The sequence below is a fragment of the Lytechinus variegatus genome, chromosome 1 (genome assembly GCF_018143015.1).
Source record: "Lytechinus variegatus isolate NC3 chromosome 1, Lvar_3.0, whole genome shotgun sequence".
In the NCBI taxonomy this organism is placed as follows: Eukaryota; Metazoa; Echinodermata; class Echinoidea; order Temnopleuroida; family Toxopneustidae; genus Lytechinus; species Lytechinus variegatus.
This window is the reverse complement of record NC_054740.1, coordinates 25,111,892-25,130,313: the sequence shown is the minus strand read 5'-3', so window position 1 is coordinate 25,130,313 and position 18,422 is coordinate 25,111,892. Positions and strand designations below refer to the sequence as shown.

The 18,422-nt window shown below is 37.3% G+C and overlaps 1 protein-coding gene across 6 annotated transcripts; it reads left to right on the top strand.

Moving 5' to 3' along the window:
- The first annotated feature begins 255 nt into the window (after window positions 1-255).
- LOC121409991 (THAP domain-containing protein 5-like) lies at window positions 256-18,020 on the top strand. 6 transcript variants are annotated; one of them, XM_041601819.1, is made up of 6 exons: window positions 256-470; window positions 10,390-10,595; window positions 13,366-13,506; window positions 13,826-14,160; window positions 17,011-17,126; window positions 17,808-18,020. In XM_041601819.1, the coding sequence occupies exons 2-5, from the start codon at window positions 10,437-10,439 to the stop codon at window positions 17,012-17,014; spliced, it is 639 nt and encodes a 212-aa protein (XP_041457753.1). In that variant the 5' UTR covers window positions 256-470; window positions 10,390-10,436; the 3' UTR covers window positions 17,015-17,126; window positions 17,808-18,020. The 6 variants fall into 6 exon arrangements, with proteins under 6 accessions (XP_041457753.1, XP_041457745.1, XP_041457769.1 ...); XM_041601811.1 differs by lacking the exon at window positions 256-470 and adding an exon at window positions 3,417-3,539; XM_041601793.1 differs by lacking the exon at window positions 256-470 and adding an exon at window positions 4,695-4,945.
- Window positions 18,021-18,422: the final 402 nt, after the last annotated feature.

Sequence of the window (18,422 nt, the reverse complement as noted above, 5' to 3'; positions counted from 1 at the left end):
CACTCCAACGAAATTCATTTCGTCATGATGCAGTGTGATTTCGTATACGAAATTTATTTTGTGTCACACTTATAATCAATTTCGTCGAGACGGAATAAAATTGCGTCCTCAAAATTCATTTCGTTGCGATGCGAATATCTATTCCGTCGATGAAATGATTTTGTGTCACATCACAAAAAATTCTGTCGACGAAATTATTTTGTGTCACATCACAAAAAATTCCGTCCATGTAAAATAATTCTGTCTCCTCTTTCTGGCAGGGTATATGAGATCGTCGCTGATTGGCTGCACCTTGCTCAAGCCGATCTTCGATCGATCGATATCCGGCCGCGGGACGGTCACACTCACAGGTCGGCATGTTGGTGAACCTTTCCTGTTTAGCTTAGATTTCACGTTATCATGGTTATTCATGCCAACAAGAGCTGCAAACAACTTCTCTAATTAGTAGAATGTGGACGGACATTGCATTCGTAAGTTCAGCTATGTTTGAATTACGTTGAAAACAAAATAGGAAATCGTAGTGGTTGCCATACCTGCTACTTTCATTTGCAAGAAGCTGTGTACTGTAAAAATTATAGTCCCATGTATTCAAGTTTGTGTACAGTAGTCAGACAAAGGGGGGGGGGATTGGTCTTTTCTGCACACCTAAAATGGTGAGGAATTATACAGGCTGAAGATATTTTGGCCTAGAACTTAGCAAATAATGTAAAATTCATACAGAGCAAAATGCTGAAAATTTCATTGAAATCAGATGACAAATATATTTTTTTTTAATTTGAAATAACAAATTTATTCAACAGTTTGGGCATGTTGGGCGGGCTTGGCCGCAACTTGGCGCAAGTTTACCCAGCCTCACTAACCTCGTACCCCGGGGCCGGGGCACTTGAACAAAAAAGTGGTGGGGGTGTGCCGCAGGAGAGACAAAAACGGGGGCCTTGGGCTTGGAGCGGGAGTATTGTAAAAAGGAGGGTCCTCGGAACGGGGTTTGGAACTAAAATTTTGTGAAATGGGGGTCCTTGGAAGTTGGAACGGATCGATCGCCAGCGTGTGAGTACGTGCGTATGCATCCCTATGGAACGGGCATCCGTGATGCAGCTAGCGCAGCCTCCGCCGGGTGCGCTCGCTCAGAGACGATGGTCGGACAGCGCTCTGTGGCCGCTTTTCACCAAAATTGCAGCAGATCAATGCGACCGGAATGGCGTAACGAAAAATATGCGAAGCTTTGGAGCGAATTTCTTCTTTTTTCTAGATAAGAACAAAATGCTTTGCCTTGGAGCAGCTTTCTTTGTTTTTTTCTCAATAAGACAAAAATGCTATGCCTTGGCTTGGAACGGAAATTTGGGTGTAAAAATGGGGGTCCCCTCCGCGGCACATACCCACTATGCATTATATACTGAGTGCCCCCCCCCCCCGGGCCTCGTACTAGTGTGAGTGCCCTAGCCTACTCCACTTACACGTATTGCGATGTTTCAGTCTTGATTCAGGCCCTCTTCAAATTCAGCTCCTCTGTAATTATGCTCTCGCAGACAAAGTCCGGAGGGGGCATTAAGCGTTCCACCTGTCCATTGATTTGCCTGCCTCCCCCCCCCACCCCCACTTGGTTTCAGTGCAATAAATTGAAATATATTTGATTGTTTTTTTTTTAAATTTAGGTGTGTTGGTAGATGACACTCTAGGCACCGTGCCTATTAATTCCTGTGTTAAAAAAGTGAGTGCACGCGAATTAAAAGTTGGACTTAAATTACTAGATTTTAACATGGAACTCCATTAAGAAAACTATTTTTAATTAGTCCCTAGATACTACTTCTTTTCTTGGGGTATTGAAGCCTATTCGTCCAGAACTTGCTCAACTTTTGCGACTAGCCTTGTCGCCATAGGGTTGTACACATCCTCGTTTAATACTGATTGTCACGTGACACGGCAATGTGTGTGTGTGTGTGTCGTTAGGCTGTTTGGCCTGTATTCAAGGCGTTTTATCCGTTATGATTTTATATTGAAGCAGAATACATCAGGTATAGGCCCATGTCAAGTCAAATCGATACAGGGATCGAGGAGGGGGGAGGGGTAGAGAAAAAAATTCCCAGTCACATGGTATGAAAATGATATTTTTTAATGATTGTTCATGCATTAGGGCAAACCCCTGTGTGGCAGGAGCATGATGAGTAAAAAAAATGAAATAGTAGAAAGAAAGAGGCCGAAACATATGGCACGTGGGAATAAAGTTGCTTTATATGTTCCAAGCGAATGAAGCAAGCGAGAAAAAACCTTTCGTGCAAATCTAAATTTGAGACAGATATCTTACCTTACACTTTTCCTAATTTTGGTTTCTTTAATTCCCTTCATTTTTTTATATCTTGGTTGTACGTAGAACATTCGGGGGGCATGCACTGGGCATAACCCTGGCTTGTGTACCCCAGTGCTAAATCAAGAGGTGGGTTTTGATATCTCTGGAGAATTAGCAATTTTAAAACTTTTTATAGTTGTAATGGATGAGAAAATCCCTGCAATCTGATTGGTTGAGAGCAATGCAAAAATTTTACTGGGCTGCATGAACGATATCGCGATAATCAAAACGCAACGATATCCACTGTAAACTATGGCGTGCCAAGTGTACGCCAGTATATTCTGTGCAATTCAAGCAATTCCGTACACAAAATGTGTTTTTATTCAGACGAAAATCTTTTTGTCATGACGCTTTTCTAATTTCGTACACAAAATTTATTTTGTGTCACACAAAATCATTTTCGTCTCGACGAAATGCACAAAATAAATTTCGTTTAGACAAAATGTAATTGCGTCCACAAACTTCATTTGGCGTGCCATACAAAATGGCGCACCAAATGTCCGATGGTAAATTCCGTCCAATTCACGTCATTCCGTACACAAAAGTTTTTTTGTTCGTATGAAAATGATTTCGTCATGACGCAGTTTTATTTCGTATACAAAATTATTCTTGTCACACAAAATAAATTTTCGTCGAGACGAAATGTAATTTCGTCCACACGAAATGAATTTTGATCTAACGAAATAGCACCCCAATTGTCCAAAGGAAAATTCTGTAGGAAAATATGTGTTTCACTCCAACGAAATTCATTTCGTCATGATGCAGTTTGATTTCGTATACAAAATTTATTTTGTGTCACACTTATAATCAATTTCCTCGAGACGAAATAAAATTGTGTCCTCGAAATTCATTTCGTTGCGATGCAAATATTTATTCCGTCAACGAAATGATTTTGTGTCACATCACAAAAAATTCCGTCGACAAAATGATTTTGTGTCACATCACAAAAAATTCCGTCCATGTAAAATAATTCTGTCTCCTCTTTCTGGCAGGGAATATGAGATCGTCGCTGATTGGCTGCACCTTGCTCAAGCCGATATCTTCGCTCGATCGATATCCGGGCGCGGGACGGTCACACTCGACTCACAGGTCGGCATGTTGGTGAACCTTTCTTGTTTAGCTTGCACGTTATTCATGTCAACGAGAGCTGCAAACAACTTCTCTAATTGGTAGAATGTGGACGGACATTGCATTCGTAAGTTTAGCTATGTTTTCGACTTCAAAATTACGTTGAAAACAAAATGGGAATTCGTTAGTCGTTGCCAAACTTGCATTTGCAAGAAGCTGTGCAATTTATAGTCCCGTGTATTCAAGTTTGTGTAGGGTCCTACTGTACATGTAATCGACCATGCCCATGCCAGGCCAGGGGGGATTGGTCTTTTGTGCACACCTAAAATGGTAATGAATTATACAGGCTGATATTTAGGCCTAGATTTTGATTAATGGTGTAAAATTCATACTCAGACTGACTTAGAGCAAAATGCATGTTGAAATTGGAAACTTCATTGGATGACAAATTTTATATAATTATTGACTGAGTCAGTGATTGACGTGATTTTATTTTTAGATTATTAAAAACAGCTTTAGCTTGGGCACCCACACGCATTGCGAGGTTAGTATTAATACTGGTAAATTAAACCATTGAACCATGTTTGGCAGTGGATTTCGAATTGACAGTTAATGAGTTAGTGGGTCGCGCATGCTGGCTTGCTGCGATCCCACTTCTGCAAGTGATGTCCACGTCCATAAGGCATTAAACACACCACTTCTAAGTAATGGCTTGGTTTTTCTGTGCGCTGTGGCATGTCAGGGGCGGATCCAGCTTTTATAAAGGGGGGGTTGGGGTGGTATGTGAGGGAGCGTAGCGACCGAGTCCAACCGAGCGGAGCAAGCGAGGGTGTTTGGGGGGGTGTCCCCCCTCCCACGTAGGGAAAATTTTTGAAAATCTGTGTGTGAAAATGGCGTTTCCTTGCATCTAAAACACCACTATTTTTGATATAGAGGTCGTTGCCAAATTAACCCCCATGAAAATTTGTAAAATTAAGTTGCAATCCCCCATTTTTTTTTTTTTTAATGGGGGGATTTTTGTTTGGGGATGAGAATCGGCAACCCTGGCCTAGATTGTCACTTCCGCGGTGGCCCGTGTCCTCAAAAAAGCTGATGGGGGGGCAAAAAGGACTATGTGACATTTGTTCGCCCAACCCTCCCCCCAAATAAATAATAATAATAAATTAAATGAAGACATAGAAATAGAATAAAATAAAATTACAAGTTTTTTAAAAAAGATAAGATTTAAAAAAAATGGTCCCCAGATTTTTTTTTTTTTTGGGGGGGGGGTTGCAACCCCCCCTCTAGATCTGTTTCTGCATGTAATGAACCCTTGACTATGAGTTGGGCTTGTCCGTAGACTCTAATGTTAGAGTCGAGGCCTATCTCGGCTCGGGCCCAAAGATGCGCCACCGCGCACAGAAAAATCATGTGGTATGGACACCAGAAGTGAGAATGAGATCCCATGCGCGACCCACTGACTTAGATATCCACTGCCAAAACGGTTCATGGTACAGGGTATAGGGCAAGTCCAAGAAAAGGTCACCCTAGAAGGTAAAATTTTATCTCCAATTTAAGAAGTTATCTTTGGAGGGGTAAGAAAGCCTATCGCCTGTTGTGGTAGCCTAAGTATGTTTGGCCTAGGTCCTAGCCCCACTCATTACTAGTACAAGTTTAGTTACTTTGAGCGATGTTTGTGCCGGCTCCACTTCACCACCACTACTATACGCTCCATCTGGCTGAACATCGTGTCCGTTAAGTCGATCTGATATTCCGAGTGACAAAGGTGGGATTTTATGGGGAAATATAAAACTCATGGAACATCACGATCTTTAAAAACAAAACTAATATAGGAGGGGGTCCAGTGTCCGGACATGTTATCTTTTGGTTACACTTCGTAATTCAGAAGGTTCGTAATTCCAAAACACGTGAATTCATTATTGCCTGAACCACAATGTTCGTTAAATCGAAAAAGGGTTCGTTAATCCGAACATTTGTGGCGTAATTCCGAAGGTTCGTTAATCCGAAAAGGAATAATGAGTGATAATTCCGAAGGTTCGTTAGTCCGAAAACGAAATGAGGTTCGTTAATCCGAAAACGAAATGAGGTTCGTTAATCCGAAAAAACTAAATGAACAACGAACCTCATTTTTTTTCGGACTAACGAACCTTCGGAATTATGACTCTCATTATTCCTTTTCGGATTAACGAACCTTTGGAACAACGAACGTCATTTCAATTTTTGGATCGTCCGACCTTCGGAACAACGAACCTTATTTCGCTTTCAGATTAACGAACCTCCGGAATATCCAAACCTTCGGAATAACGAAGCTTCGGAATTATGAATGTAAACAATCTTTTTGAAGCCTTCCTTTTTGTCTTTGGATTACACTAAAAATATGAATTCAATACTTGTAATCATCTTCTATTTTGTTCTTTATATTTCCCAACATTTTGTACTAAAATTTGATGAAACTTCGCTTCTAACTTTTTTCAAATGACTTTCTAACATTGATCGTGTGGACACACAACCTGTACGGACACACAACAACTGAGTGACCTGAAACTCAGGCAGGACGTTTAGCAATACTTGATTAACCTTATGCCCAAATTTCATGAACTAGGTTTCTAAGTTTTCATTTAAAAAACACAACCTTTTGTTAAGATTTGGTGTTAATGCCGCCACCGTCAGAAAAACAGCGCCTATAATATAATTTTACTCTCCTATGCAGGTGAAACAAAACGGAAGGAAAGAAGGGAAAACACAAATTTTGCGCATTTTCATGTATTTATTTTCAATAGTCTCGGCAGTGCAGCCGTCCTTGCATGGTAACTATTATATAAAGATTATCCAGCAGCTTGCAAAGGAAAGTCAGTTTCAAAGTAATTTCTTCAGTGCACAGATGAGGCGAGGGGGTCTTCGGGCGCTTGCCCCCTCTCCTCTCCTACAAAAATAAATTATGACCAAGAAAGTAGAAAAGAAAATGGTGAAATATATTTTTTCTGAATATTATGCTTTCATTTGATATTTATAAAGTTAAATATTTTTATTTTTTTTGCTCGCTCACAAAAAAAAGATCTGCCCAATTATTCATATCTAGCCCCTTCAAAACTTTGGCTCACTTCGCCACTGATTTGTTTCATCACACTTCTATGCAAATACTTACGCCTATAGAATAGAATACATTATATCCTACATAGAGTAAATCATGTATAGTACTATTGGTTCAAGTAGCATCATGTGACCGAATATATTTCAACTCTGACGTCATACCTCGATATATTTTTGGATACTAGTATATCGAGGTCTGACATCATTATTTCACAAAACTGGATCTAGCTAAACTCTCAGGCACACCGGCCAGCGCGCTCTCTCTCCCGGGCAAGTCCAGCGATGTGTCGGCACAGGCACTGATCTGCGTTCTGCTGAGCACGATGGCTCAGAGAAAAGTAGGTAATTCAACTCAAGTAACCGGACTTTGCAAGCTCATCACATAGATTTTGGTTATAAATTATAAAAAGTTGGATAAAAAACAAATATATCAGGCGTTTCATTCGAAAGCATAGTGGGAATTATTAATCCTCGGTTGGACTGGCAAAACTACTATATTTCCCTCGGGGCTTCGCCCCTCAGGAAGTAATTGTCAGACCAACCTCGGATAAATAATTCAACTATACTTTCTCAAAGCCTGATATATTTGTTTACTATTTCTCATAATTCCATATGGCTTTGTGTAATTATTTTGTGTCCTGAATTACTTCATTAATATGAAATTTTATTCAGAATCACAAAAACTGCAAGCTCTCTTTTTCTCCTAATAATCAGAGACAAAATGAGCCCAAGATTTTGAGGGAGTCAGATGTGTCATATCAGGCAAAATTCAATAGAAGTTGTGAGCGAGCAAGCTTTTCATTAAAAAAAATCACATTTTGTAGCTTGACATAAAAATATTCAGAAAATGTTATATTTCATTTTTCTTTCCCTTTTTTTTTGGGGGGGGGGGAGAGCATCCCAAGCCTCCCCCCATCTATGCACCTCTGTCTAGTGTCTATATTACTGTTATATTGTTATTTCAAGACTAATTTTCATAGAAACGATTGGTTCAGAAAAAATATTAAACACATGCAGCCTTTCATGGAAAGTTCCCCCGGTTGTCCCGAAAAGGTGTGTTTTGTTTGACTTTCCTCCTCAACCCACCCTTTCGAGAAAAGCTCTCGCGGCATATCTCAACGTCCGTATGACATATTTGTCCTGCCCACCAGAGGTGAAGGCGAGACTAAGGGATCCAAATGTCGTCTGTCCGTCCGTCACAAACCTGTAATGACACATAACTCCACAACCGTAAGTCGCTTTTAAACCAAACATGGATGGTAGATGGACCTGGGTGACCTGCATGTTGAGCTGCAGTCAGAGGTCACATGGTAAGGTCAAAGGTCATTTTCAGGTCAACGTTAAAGTTTACATGCAACACTTTTATGACACCTAACTCCACAACCGTAAGTCGCTTTTCAACCAAACTTGGATGGTAGATGGACTTGGGGGACCTGCATGTTATGCTGCAGTCTGAGGTCATATGGTAAGGTCAAAGGTCATTTTCAGGTCAACGTTACAGTTCACATGCAAGACTCTTATGAGACCTAACTCCGCAACCGTAAGTCACATTTCAACCAAACTTGGATGTTGGATAGACTTGGAGGACGTGCATGTTATGCTGCAGTCAGAGGTCACATGGTAAGGTAAAATATCATTTACAGGTTAAAGTTTACATGCAAGACTCTCTTATGACACCTAACTCCGCAACCATAAGTCACTTTTCAATCAAACATGGATGGTCGATGGACTTGGGGGACCTGCATGTTATGCTACAGTCAGAGGTCACATGGTAAGGTCGAAGGTTATTTTCAGGTCAACGTTAAAGTTTACATGCAACACTTTTATGACACCTAACTCCACAACCGTAAGTCGCTTTTCAACCTAACATGGACAGTAGATGGACTTGGGGGACCTGCACATGTTACGCTGAAGTGGGAGGTCACATGATAAGTTCAAAGGTCATTTTCAGGTCAACGTCAAAGTTTACATCAAGACTCTCTTATGAAAACTAACTCCGCAACCGTAAGTCACTTTTCAACCAAACTTGGATGGTGGATAGACTTGGGGGACGTGCATGTTATGCTGCAGTCGGAGGTCACATGGAAAGGTCAAAGGTCATTTACAGGTTAAAGTTTACATGCAAGACTCTCTTATGACACCTAACTCCGCAACCGTAAGTCACTTTTCAACCAAACTTGGATGGTAGATGGACTTGGGGGACCTGCATGTTATGCTGCAGTCAGAGGTCACATGGAAAGGTCAAAGGTCATTTACAGGTTAAAGTTTACATGCAAGACTCTCTTATGACACCTAACTCCGCAACCGTAAGTCACTTTTCAACCAAACTTGCAGACTTATGCTGCAGTCGGATGTCACATGGTAAGGTCAAAGGTCATTTTCAGGTCAATATTAAAGTTTACGTGCAAGGCTGGTATGACAAGTGTTATTCCATCCCAGTAATTTCACAATGAAGTTTCGATATAATTCTTGCGTGCCCTCGCAAATCACAATATTTCTGGTTATTTTCATAAGTGGGCGAGACAAAAATTGCTTTTGCCTTGTTTTTTAGTCATGTTCAAAATGAATTAGTGATGATTTCATTTTTCTCGGCATTTTAATCCCAAGTCTGCATGGTTTAATTATGTTTGATGCATGTTTTGCCTTTAGTAGACAGCTGGCAGCCCTCTGTCTCGAGGAGTATTTTTATATCTTTTTCTGTATTTGGTGAGTGAAGCCAACGAAATTCAGCTGAACAACCAACATAAAGGCATGGTCACACCGGCCGAGCGTTGTTGGAGCGGTAGGGAAAGAGGGTAGAATTTTTCTCTCAAAATGGGGGAAAAATCGAAAACAAAAAAACAAATCGAACTTGAAAATGGTAAACGGTAGCGAGCGGTGATGATTTTTTTTCTCTCCGCTCCACGACCGCTCCAACAACGCTCGGCCAGATGCCTTTACACTTAAGGGGAATCCAGCCTTGGTCATAAAATATAGTGTTGGAAAGGAGAAAATTAGATAAAACAGAATGGTGAAAGTTTGAAAGAAATCGGACCAGCAATAAGAAAGTTATGGCTGCTTTAAAATTGAAATCCCTATGATTATGTAGATTTCAAAGTGGCAACTGGGTAAGTAAATTATGACAAGAGGCAAGGACAACTTTCCCATAGGCCATGTACTTAATTATCAGGGATTTGTGTTTTTCTCCTAACTGCCCTTCCCCTGGGGCAGTAATCTAAATATAACCCTGGTAGTATATTGTTTTATGTCCTCATGTGAAAGAAAAATAAAAATTTGAAGTAAAACATTTGAAAAAATGACATATTAGCCATTTTATGTATTGGAGTACATGGAAGAGTAGTCCTTGCCTTACATCACTGTGACATCACATATGTGGCCAATTTGCAGTCTCGTGGATCTAGGGATTACCAATATTCACAACTTTAAAAATAACTTTCTTATTATTTGTCAGATAGTGTTCAAACTTTCACCTATCAACTTGACTGATTTTTCTTATTCCCCTAAGAACAAGTTTTTATTTGGGTTGGATTCCCCTTTAACAGAGACCGAAGCTTTAGTTCTAGTTTTGGCTCTGCTATTTTTTGATTGGATGTATTTCCTGATTTATCACAATAATTGCAAGTTTTATCATAATTTAACTTTTTGAAAATTATGCTATTATGTGATTAAGGCTACATCTCTTGTACTTTCTACCGATAGTCTCAATATAACGTTATTAATGGATTATTTCTTGTTAAAAATCCTAAAGATAGGAACTAACTCTGTGGTTGGTAGATAAATATGACTCACTTGTCCAGGTGTTGATAAACGGGCCGCTGCTGAGTAGGCCTAGAGTTTTCTTAATTATATATAATTGATTTCATGACATGTGTTTACATTTGCTGCAGATTCCCATTCAGCCGTTGGACTGAACTGGTACTGTAACACAGTATGGATGGTCAATATGAAGCAAGCTTCATCGAATTCCTCCAAGAGCTCTGTACTCTGTTCTGATCATTTTGAAGATGCTTGCTTTGACAGGACTGGGCAAACGATTCGTCTAAGACAGGATGCTGTCCCAACCACATTTAATTTGCCGCCTCGTCATCAGAAGGTACAGTAGATCTATATCATACGTGTTTTAAAGAAATATAATCTCTGTATTATCTATCTACCTTTGGTTTGACAGAACAATGTTTTGAATATTCCATTCTCAGTAGCCAAAGAGAAATGAAAATTATCCTATTCGTTAGGGTCACCATGGACCTCGGCCTATACTGTGTACCAGGGGACTGTGTATTTTAAGTTAACGCTTACTAAATGATCAAACAAATTAAAAATTTGGTTTAGCCCTACATAATTAGCATGAGCTTCTTTGAAATTGCAAAGCTAAGGGTGTATTGCTGATTTTTCATAATTTATTAAAATTCATTTTTGATAAATTATTTTATGCATAAATAGAGAATTCTCTGCTGTACAGTTAAGTAAATCTCTAAATAAGTTCCCAAGTTCTACAGTGCGTATGAAAAAATGGGATAGATTTGAAAAGTCTATAAAATTTTTGTTTCAAATTATGATCTCAATATTTTGGTGTCAATACATGCTATGGAGTCTTATCCTTCAAATGCTATTAAAATAATTTGGTTTTGTTCGTGCTTACGCAAACACAAATTTTTGTTTTGTCTGGGGTAAAAAAGGAAGCTTGCGCCAAAATGGCATAATATGATGGTCGGACTTCTTGCTATCAGCAGAATTCCTCTTAACCTTTTCATTATCTTTGCCATAATTTTCGAATTATGCAGTCAAAATTCATTTCCAAATCTACTTATTTATTTGGATAGTTGTGGTGTTGTTCCTTTTTAATATGTTCTCTTTTAGTTTTGAATATTCCTTCCTTAGGCAAGAACATTTTTTAAAACCAAATTATGGTAGAGCGTGTTTTTTTTTTAATCCTTTCATTGTGTTCTGCAAAGGTTATGATGCCTTTGAACAGTGGCATACTGAGGGGTGGGGGCTCGGGGTGCTCCCCCCCTCCCAATACAAAATTATGACCAAGGAAAAAAGTGGAAAGAAAAATAACAGAAAACATAGAAAGTGAAATATGATATTATTCTGAATATTATGTCAAAATCACAAAATTGGATATTTTAGTAAAAACTGGAAATTTTTGCTTGCTCGCTTCACAACTTTTCAATGCATTTTACCTGATCTGCCATATCTTGCTCCTTCAAAATTGACTCAATACACCATTGCCATTGAAAGACATGAATATTTTCTTGTTTGTCCTGTCAAGCACATAATTAAACTTGGTGAAGGATTCAATGACCCCTTGAAAATAGGATTCATGTCTTTTATAGGTACCATTACATAAATTGTTTCACATAATTATTATCAAAGGTACCATAACATAATTTGTTTCACATAATAAAAAGGATTTGAATGATTACAAATTCTCCCAATTAAAAATGCAAATCTTCTCACTTGGGTTGACAAGAAAGTCTCTTCTTACTTATGAAGCAAAATTCAAAGGTAAAAGAAGTTCAAATTAAAACCAATGTAATTCAGGTAAATGAATAAATTTATTAGTGAAATTTGACAGCATTTTTCGAAAATTATGGCAAAGATAATGAATATATTATAAGTCTGCTGATTAGCCAAAAGTCTAAAAGTATAAAACGTCCCATGTTCGCTCAAGCATGAATTTATTTTTTAAATGCCATTTCAAAGATAAGATCTTAGAGCATCTATTAATATCAAAATATAGATATAATATTTTGAGACAAAGCAAAGATTTTATAATTTTCAACCAATAAGTACAAGAATAATGATGCATTTGTCATTTATGATTTAAAATAGAATTTCCATTGGATTAGATTTGTAAGAAAAATAATGTTTTTGAGCAATTCTAGGTCCGACATGAACTCATACATTGTTGCATTACTGCGTATCCGGATGCCGCAAACTTGGTCCCTAAACTTCTGCGAGACTTGACCAACAAAAAATATGAGGACATGTTTCTAACTGTGGAATTATTGCAAAACATGTGGAGGGGGGCTTATTAAAGTGATGGTCCAGGCTGAAAATATTTATACATGTAGCTTAATAAATAGAGTAGAAGTCACTGAGCAAAATGCCGAAAATTTCATCAAAATCAGATGACAAATAATCAAGTTATTGAATTTGATAGTTTATAACAATAGTTTGTGAAAACGGTCGTCATGAATATTCATTAGGTGGGCTGATGATGTCACATCTCAAATTGTTCTTTTGAATTTTATTATATGAAATTATGTTTATTAAATTTTATCCTCCAAGAACTAGAAAAATTGGATTGACAACTGATTTAGTACATTAGATATTAATTGCTGAAACTTATTTCATCATAATGGAGACACATCATTTACACATGTATGAAATAATGAAAAAATTATGATTTTATGAACCAAACGGAAAGTGGGGATGTGACATCATCCCACCTAATGAATATTCATGATATGACTATTTTCTCAAAATATTGCTAAACTTTAAACTTCAATAACTTTATTATTTGTTATCCGATTTTGATGACATTTTCAGCATATTGCTCAGTGGATTCTACTCTATGTATTAAGATATAAATATTTTCAGCCTGGACCATCCCTTTAAGACCCCCCCTTCCTCCTTTGGGGCCAGATAGGGTTAATAAATCATCATGAATATTTAAACATGTTTATTTTGCTGCAAGTCCATTGAAAAGGATTCATTTCTAAACAAATATTATTCTAAATGTACTATTGAATATTAATTTGACAAATTTAAAGTCATTTTTTCATTCTTGCATCTCGGTTTATTCAATTTTTCTTCTTTTTTTAATGTTTTTTTTTTTATTCACTCTTCTCGTACAGAATGCACACAAACCAGGGAAACCCTCGAAAGAAAGTCATTTAGATTCAGCAAGCAACCTCCCAGATACTGCAAAGACACCTGTACCAAAGTCTTCAGCACCTTCCCTGGGACTACTACTCAATGCCAAAAATCTAAGAGGGGTAAAGTGGAAGATAACAGCAACATATATCTAAATGGGGTATTGTACAGTATGATTGATCAACCAATGATACCAGTTGTATTCTGACATTTAAATCCATGTCCCTCTGACCAATGTTGTCAAATAAAAACCTTGCTTTGAGCATAACATCCTCAAGGTGGTCTGAAATTCTATTAGAAGGTACATGTAGTCTTCTGTGGAAGTTCATTTTATGCTTTGACTGCTAATCTACAAGTTTTATTATCAATATGCTAGTGTTCTGAAGTTGATGTGTTAATAATCAATTGTTTTAATGTTTTATTCTATTTAAAACATAATAGATGGAGACCAGCAGCATGGCAGCAGGAGCTAATGTTGGTCGTGATGAGGCATATACCACCATCAACAATGCTGCAATTGCAGTCACCACCACCAAGTCTGCTTCTGTCACTGCCATCACCATTGCCACCGCCATTACCAAGACCACTCCTGACACAAAGCCCCCAAGTCCTCAACTGACCAGATATTGCAGCTGGAGAAGGATATACCAGGAACTTCAAAGCCAGGGCTTGCCAGTCTCCTACAATAAGAAAAATGCCATGGGCCCATCTAATGAACTAGTAGTAGAATATTTGGCCACAGTTGTAGAAATGCAGAGACTAACATACTGCCACAGGTAAAAATCAATGTCAGATATGATGGATAGTCTTTGAAATATGGGTTGCAGAATGAATATCAGTAAAACCCATCATGATGTGCTATCTGATTTAACCCTAAAAAGGCGGTGGGAGCCCAAAAATTTTCACGATAAATCCACAACGTGAAAGATTGTGCCGCGTCATTATAAAGCCTTTTTAAAAAAAGTTTATGAGTTTTCAGACAAAATTTGTGACACCTGGGTACCCGGTTCTGCAATTATGCAACATTGTGCATTGTGTAAGTACACATGTCAGAATTGCACTAAAATGTGATTTCATGGACAAATCCAATGCAAAATCTGTTTCTAGCCAGAATTCATAATTGTATCATACCGGTTAATGTTTATTTTTACTGATTAAAATCAATTAATTTCATTGTGCTTATGATCAGAAAATTTTGTCAACAATATAAAAAAAGTAAAAAAAACAAAGAAATACTTAAGAAAGGAAAAAAATACATATGAAAGGTATTTGATATCAATTAATTTTTATGTGTCTGAACAAAAACTTCAAGGGCTGTGTTTATAGATTTCCAGCCAAATTCTAATTTCATGCATGATTTAGTAAAATATATAATTCTAAATAATTTTAGAATGATCAAATATACAATTTTTTCATCTGTGGCAGGCATTTTGCATTTCTTCACAATTGCGCAATTAACGGTCAATCTTGAGGGCCCCCACTCCCCTTCCGCCCATCTTTCCTGCCTCCAAAATACCCTGGCAGTCTTATTAGGGTTAGATTAAGTCTACATTAAGCAAACATAAAATTCTTACAATTGAATTCAGTGGCGTAATGAGCCAAATATTTTGAGAGGGCTAAATATGGCGAATGGAACAAAAGTTCTCCAAAGAGAGCGAAGGGAGTGTGCAAAATTTTAGAACTTTTTAATACAGAAATCAAAATTTGGAAAGATTTTGACGTAATAATATCCAGTAAATACTCTCTATTTCACCCTTTCTCGTTCGCTTTCTTTCTTTTTCTCCTTTTCTTTCTTGGTCGTTAAACATTGGGGGGGGGGGGCAGTCAGACCGCAGGTCCCTATGCTAATGAGCAAAAAGTCCAGATACATCCAAATCATCTCGTGGCTGAATCCTTGCAAAATCTTGTGATTCGTGAGATTTTCTTTCTCGAGTCTAAGAATTTACCTGTTTTAAAGAGAAATTCCAGTATTGGTAACGATCTCAAAATGACTTTTTACAGAATCTAATATAATGACCACCCAAGTGTCTGTTTGTATGAATAAAAAATATGTGCCAAAGGATTCTGGAAGAAATTGTGTAATTGCTGAGAAATAAGCAAAATAAGCTCATATTCCAGCAATAATAATACACTGTCCCACGTGTGCCTATCTGTGTTGGTGATCTTCAGTGTGAACATTTTTCAGCGTAGATTTCAAGATTTCACAAAGTTCAGTTTATGTAACTTTACCAAATCTAGATCCTCGATGATATACTGACAATTAAGCCAGACTTTCTCATGAAATCAGTGTTTACTGCAACTACTGGCATTTCTTTTTAACCTCAAGTTAAATTAAATATTATTGCACTATCAGATAGAGTAAAAGTTACTCTTTCATATTGGTCATTTATTTTGTATACAATATTTTGTTAAATAAGTAAATTTCTGGCCTGAAAGTGTGCCTCAAAACTTAATTTTCTTCTTCCATTTTCTTTTGCACATTGTGCAAACTTTTTATTTTGAGCCTCAATGATATCCATATCACCATAAAGCTGAACTTCTTTTCTTTCTCACAATGCCACTCTTGATATGCGGCACCTTTTAATCGGGTCAAGATCACACTTTTCCCACTAAGGTACAATACGAGATTTCTGTAATTTTGTACTTGCATGAAATCCAGAGTTCTGATTGGCTGGATAAGGTTCACAGAACAACAGGCACAGGGTATTTGAGGAGATTACCACATGGGAAGTGTGACCTTCCTACGAACCATGGCACTGGAACCGTTGGAATTTGCCACTGGGTGGTCCATTTGACCAATCAGAATGCAGTATTCTTGTTTTCAAACTGCTTTATGTACTTGGCAAATGAAAAGTGTGATCTTGACCCGATTAAACCAATTCTTATTTTGAAACCTATATCGTTTCAAAGCATACATATTCAGCTTTATCATGATATAAAAATCATTTGGGCTCAAACACAAATAAAGTGTGAAAATAGCAACTTTTGTCAGGTGAAAATATTTATTTTATAGCATATTTTAGATCAAACTTTGAACCTATATTACAAAATCTTTGAATAAATCCAAACATATGACATGAAAGAATGATTCTTCTTTACAATGGTACCAAATTCATGAAATTCGATGCACAGTTAGAGCAGCAATGACCGAATGAAAAGGTGTTATGGTCCGCGTCAAGCTCATTAAATATACAAAACATCTCAAGTCATGAATATCATTTGGATGAAAGAAGCCACTCTCTTGGGACCTGCAGTCTGACTGGGGGGCATGGCCCCCATCTATACATCAGTGATGGATTTAATACTTTTTGCATGTACGATGACGATGCTCGCTCTCTCTCACCCATCCTCACTATGTGTATATGTGTGTGCAAGATGAATTATGAGGAATAATTGCATGAAGTGACGTTTTTCAACCAGAGATTGATCCTTATGTATTACTTACTATTGCATTTTTGTTCATCATATTGACCCATCTTGACCCCTTTACCCCCCCCCCCTGACAAAAACCTAATAGTCAAATGAAGTTTCCTTTTCTTTTCTTTTGATATACATGTAATGTATTCATGTGAGAAAAAAAATTATAGTGCCAAACATTTTTTGAAAATTTTAATTTATTCCTTCAGGTGAGGTTTTGTCCACAGTTCCAGAAGGACACAAAATAGTATCAGAAAGTCATGCCAGAATCAACAACTGAAGGGTTTGAAGAGCCAGATAAAGAGCCTAGAAATGTGATTTAAACGTAAGTTAAACTTATTTATAATTCTGATTCATTTTGGCATAGAAAGTAAGTCATAATAACAATTTGAATGATTTTTGTCTTCTTGATTTGCTCTTTGTCAGGAATCCAAATTTTAGAATTAAACTCTTAGTTTGAGGTGTTGATGATTTTTTTTTCAGCTGCAAAAGTAACAAACCAATATCAATCATTGGTCGATAATGTGACTTGCTTTCTCTTGCCAAATTGGTACATGTACATGTATATTCTGCATTTCTATAATGATTGACCCCACCACTAGCACATAAGATGCAACATGTCAAATAACTGTCAAACTCACTTCATCATGTATTTTATTATTAATATTTCATTAAAGGAGTAAAAGGACTCAGAAAGATTACCCGAAAAAGCTCACAGAATTTTTTTTACTGGTAGACCCTTTACATTCATTTGATGAATTGAGTTCATGCAAAATCAACTGAATGTTATGAGTACAAAATCCTGTTAATACACCTTACTGTGAGGCTATTCTGGTAGGTCATCCCGGGAGTGCCTGAGGATCTTGTCCATTTGGATAAATCTTGCAAAGTACCAAGAGGTGCCTCCACCCCCCCCCCCACTCTATTAAGGGTTAACAATGAAATTGAAATTAGGAATAAGTTTAGTATCTTGCTCATATGCATTATAAATTAATTACTATTTCAGGTACTTCAATCACATGCACAGTAGGAGCAAAAACAGCAGCAAACACACAGGAGATGTAACACTACATTGACCAACAGCAACAACTACAGCAGCATCAACAATTTCTGCAGGAGATGCAAAAACCACACTGGCAACCTCAACAACATCAAGGTGTCCAACAAACACTCCGGGAACGTTAACAGCAACCACAGCTTCAGCTGGAGTTTCAACAAACACATCAGAAAAAAACCAACAGCAGCAAAAAAACACTTATGAATAATGAAATGAATCTAATTGAAACTCAAAAGCCAATGACGCAACATCTTTGACAAACTGAGACAATTATTCATTCTTTTACAGGATAAAGAAATACTTTTTTAAAGTGTAAATTTGCAGGAACACAATGGATGTTCCTATGTATCTATTTAATGAAATAAATTTGACTTTAATAAATTCAGTAAATTCAATTCAATAAATTTAGTGATTCAATAAATATCTACTTTTATTTGTCAATGAGTGAAAATACCTGTATTTTCTATTTAGAATGACAAAAAGCAATTTATCAATTCAATATCATCAAAAACTTTAGCAATATGGTTGTTAGGCCCTCCAAATTGTTGATATTTTGATGAAAAA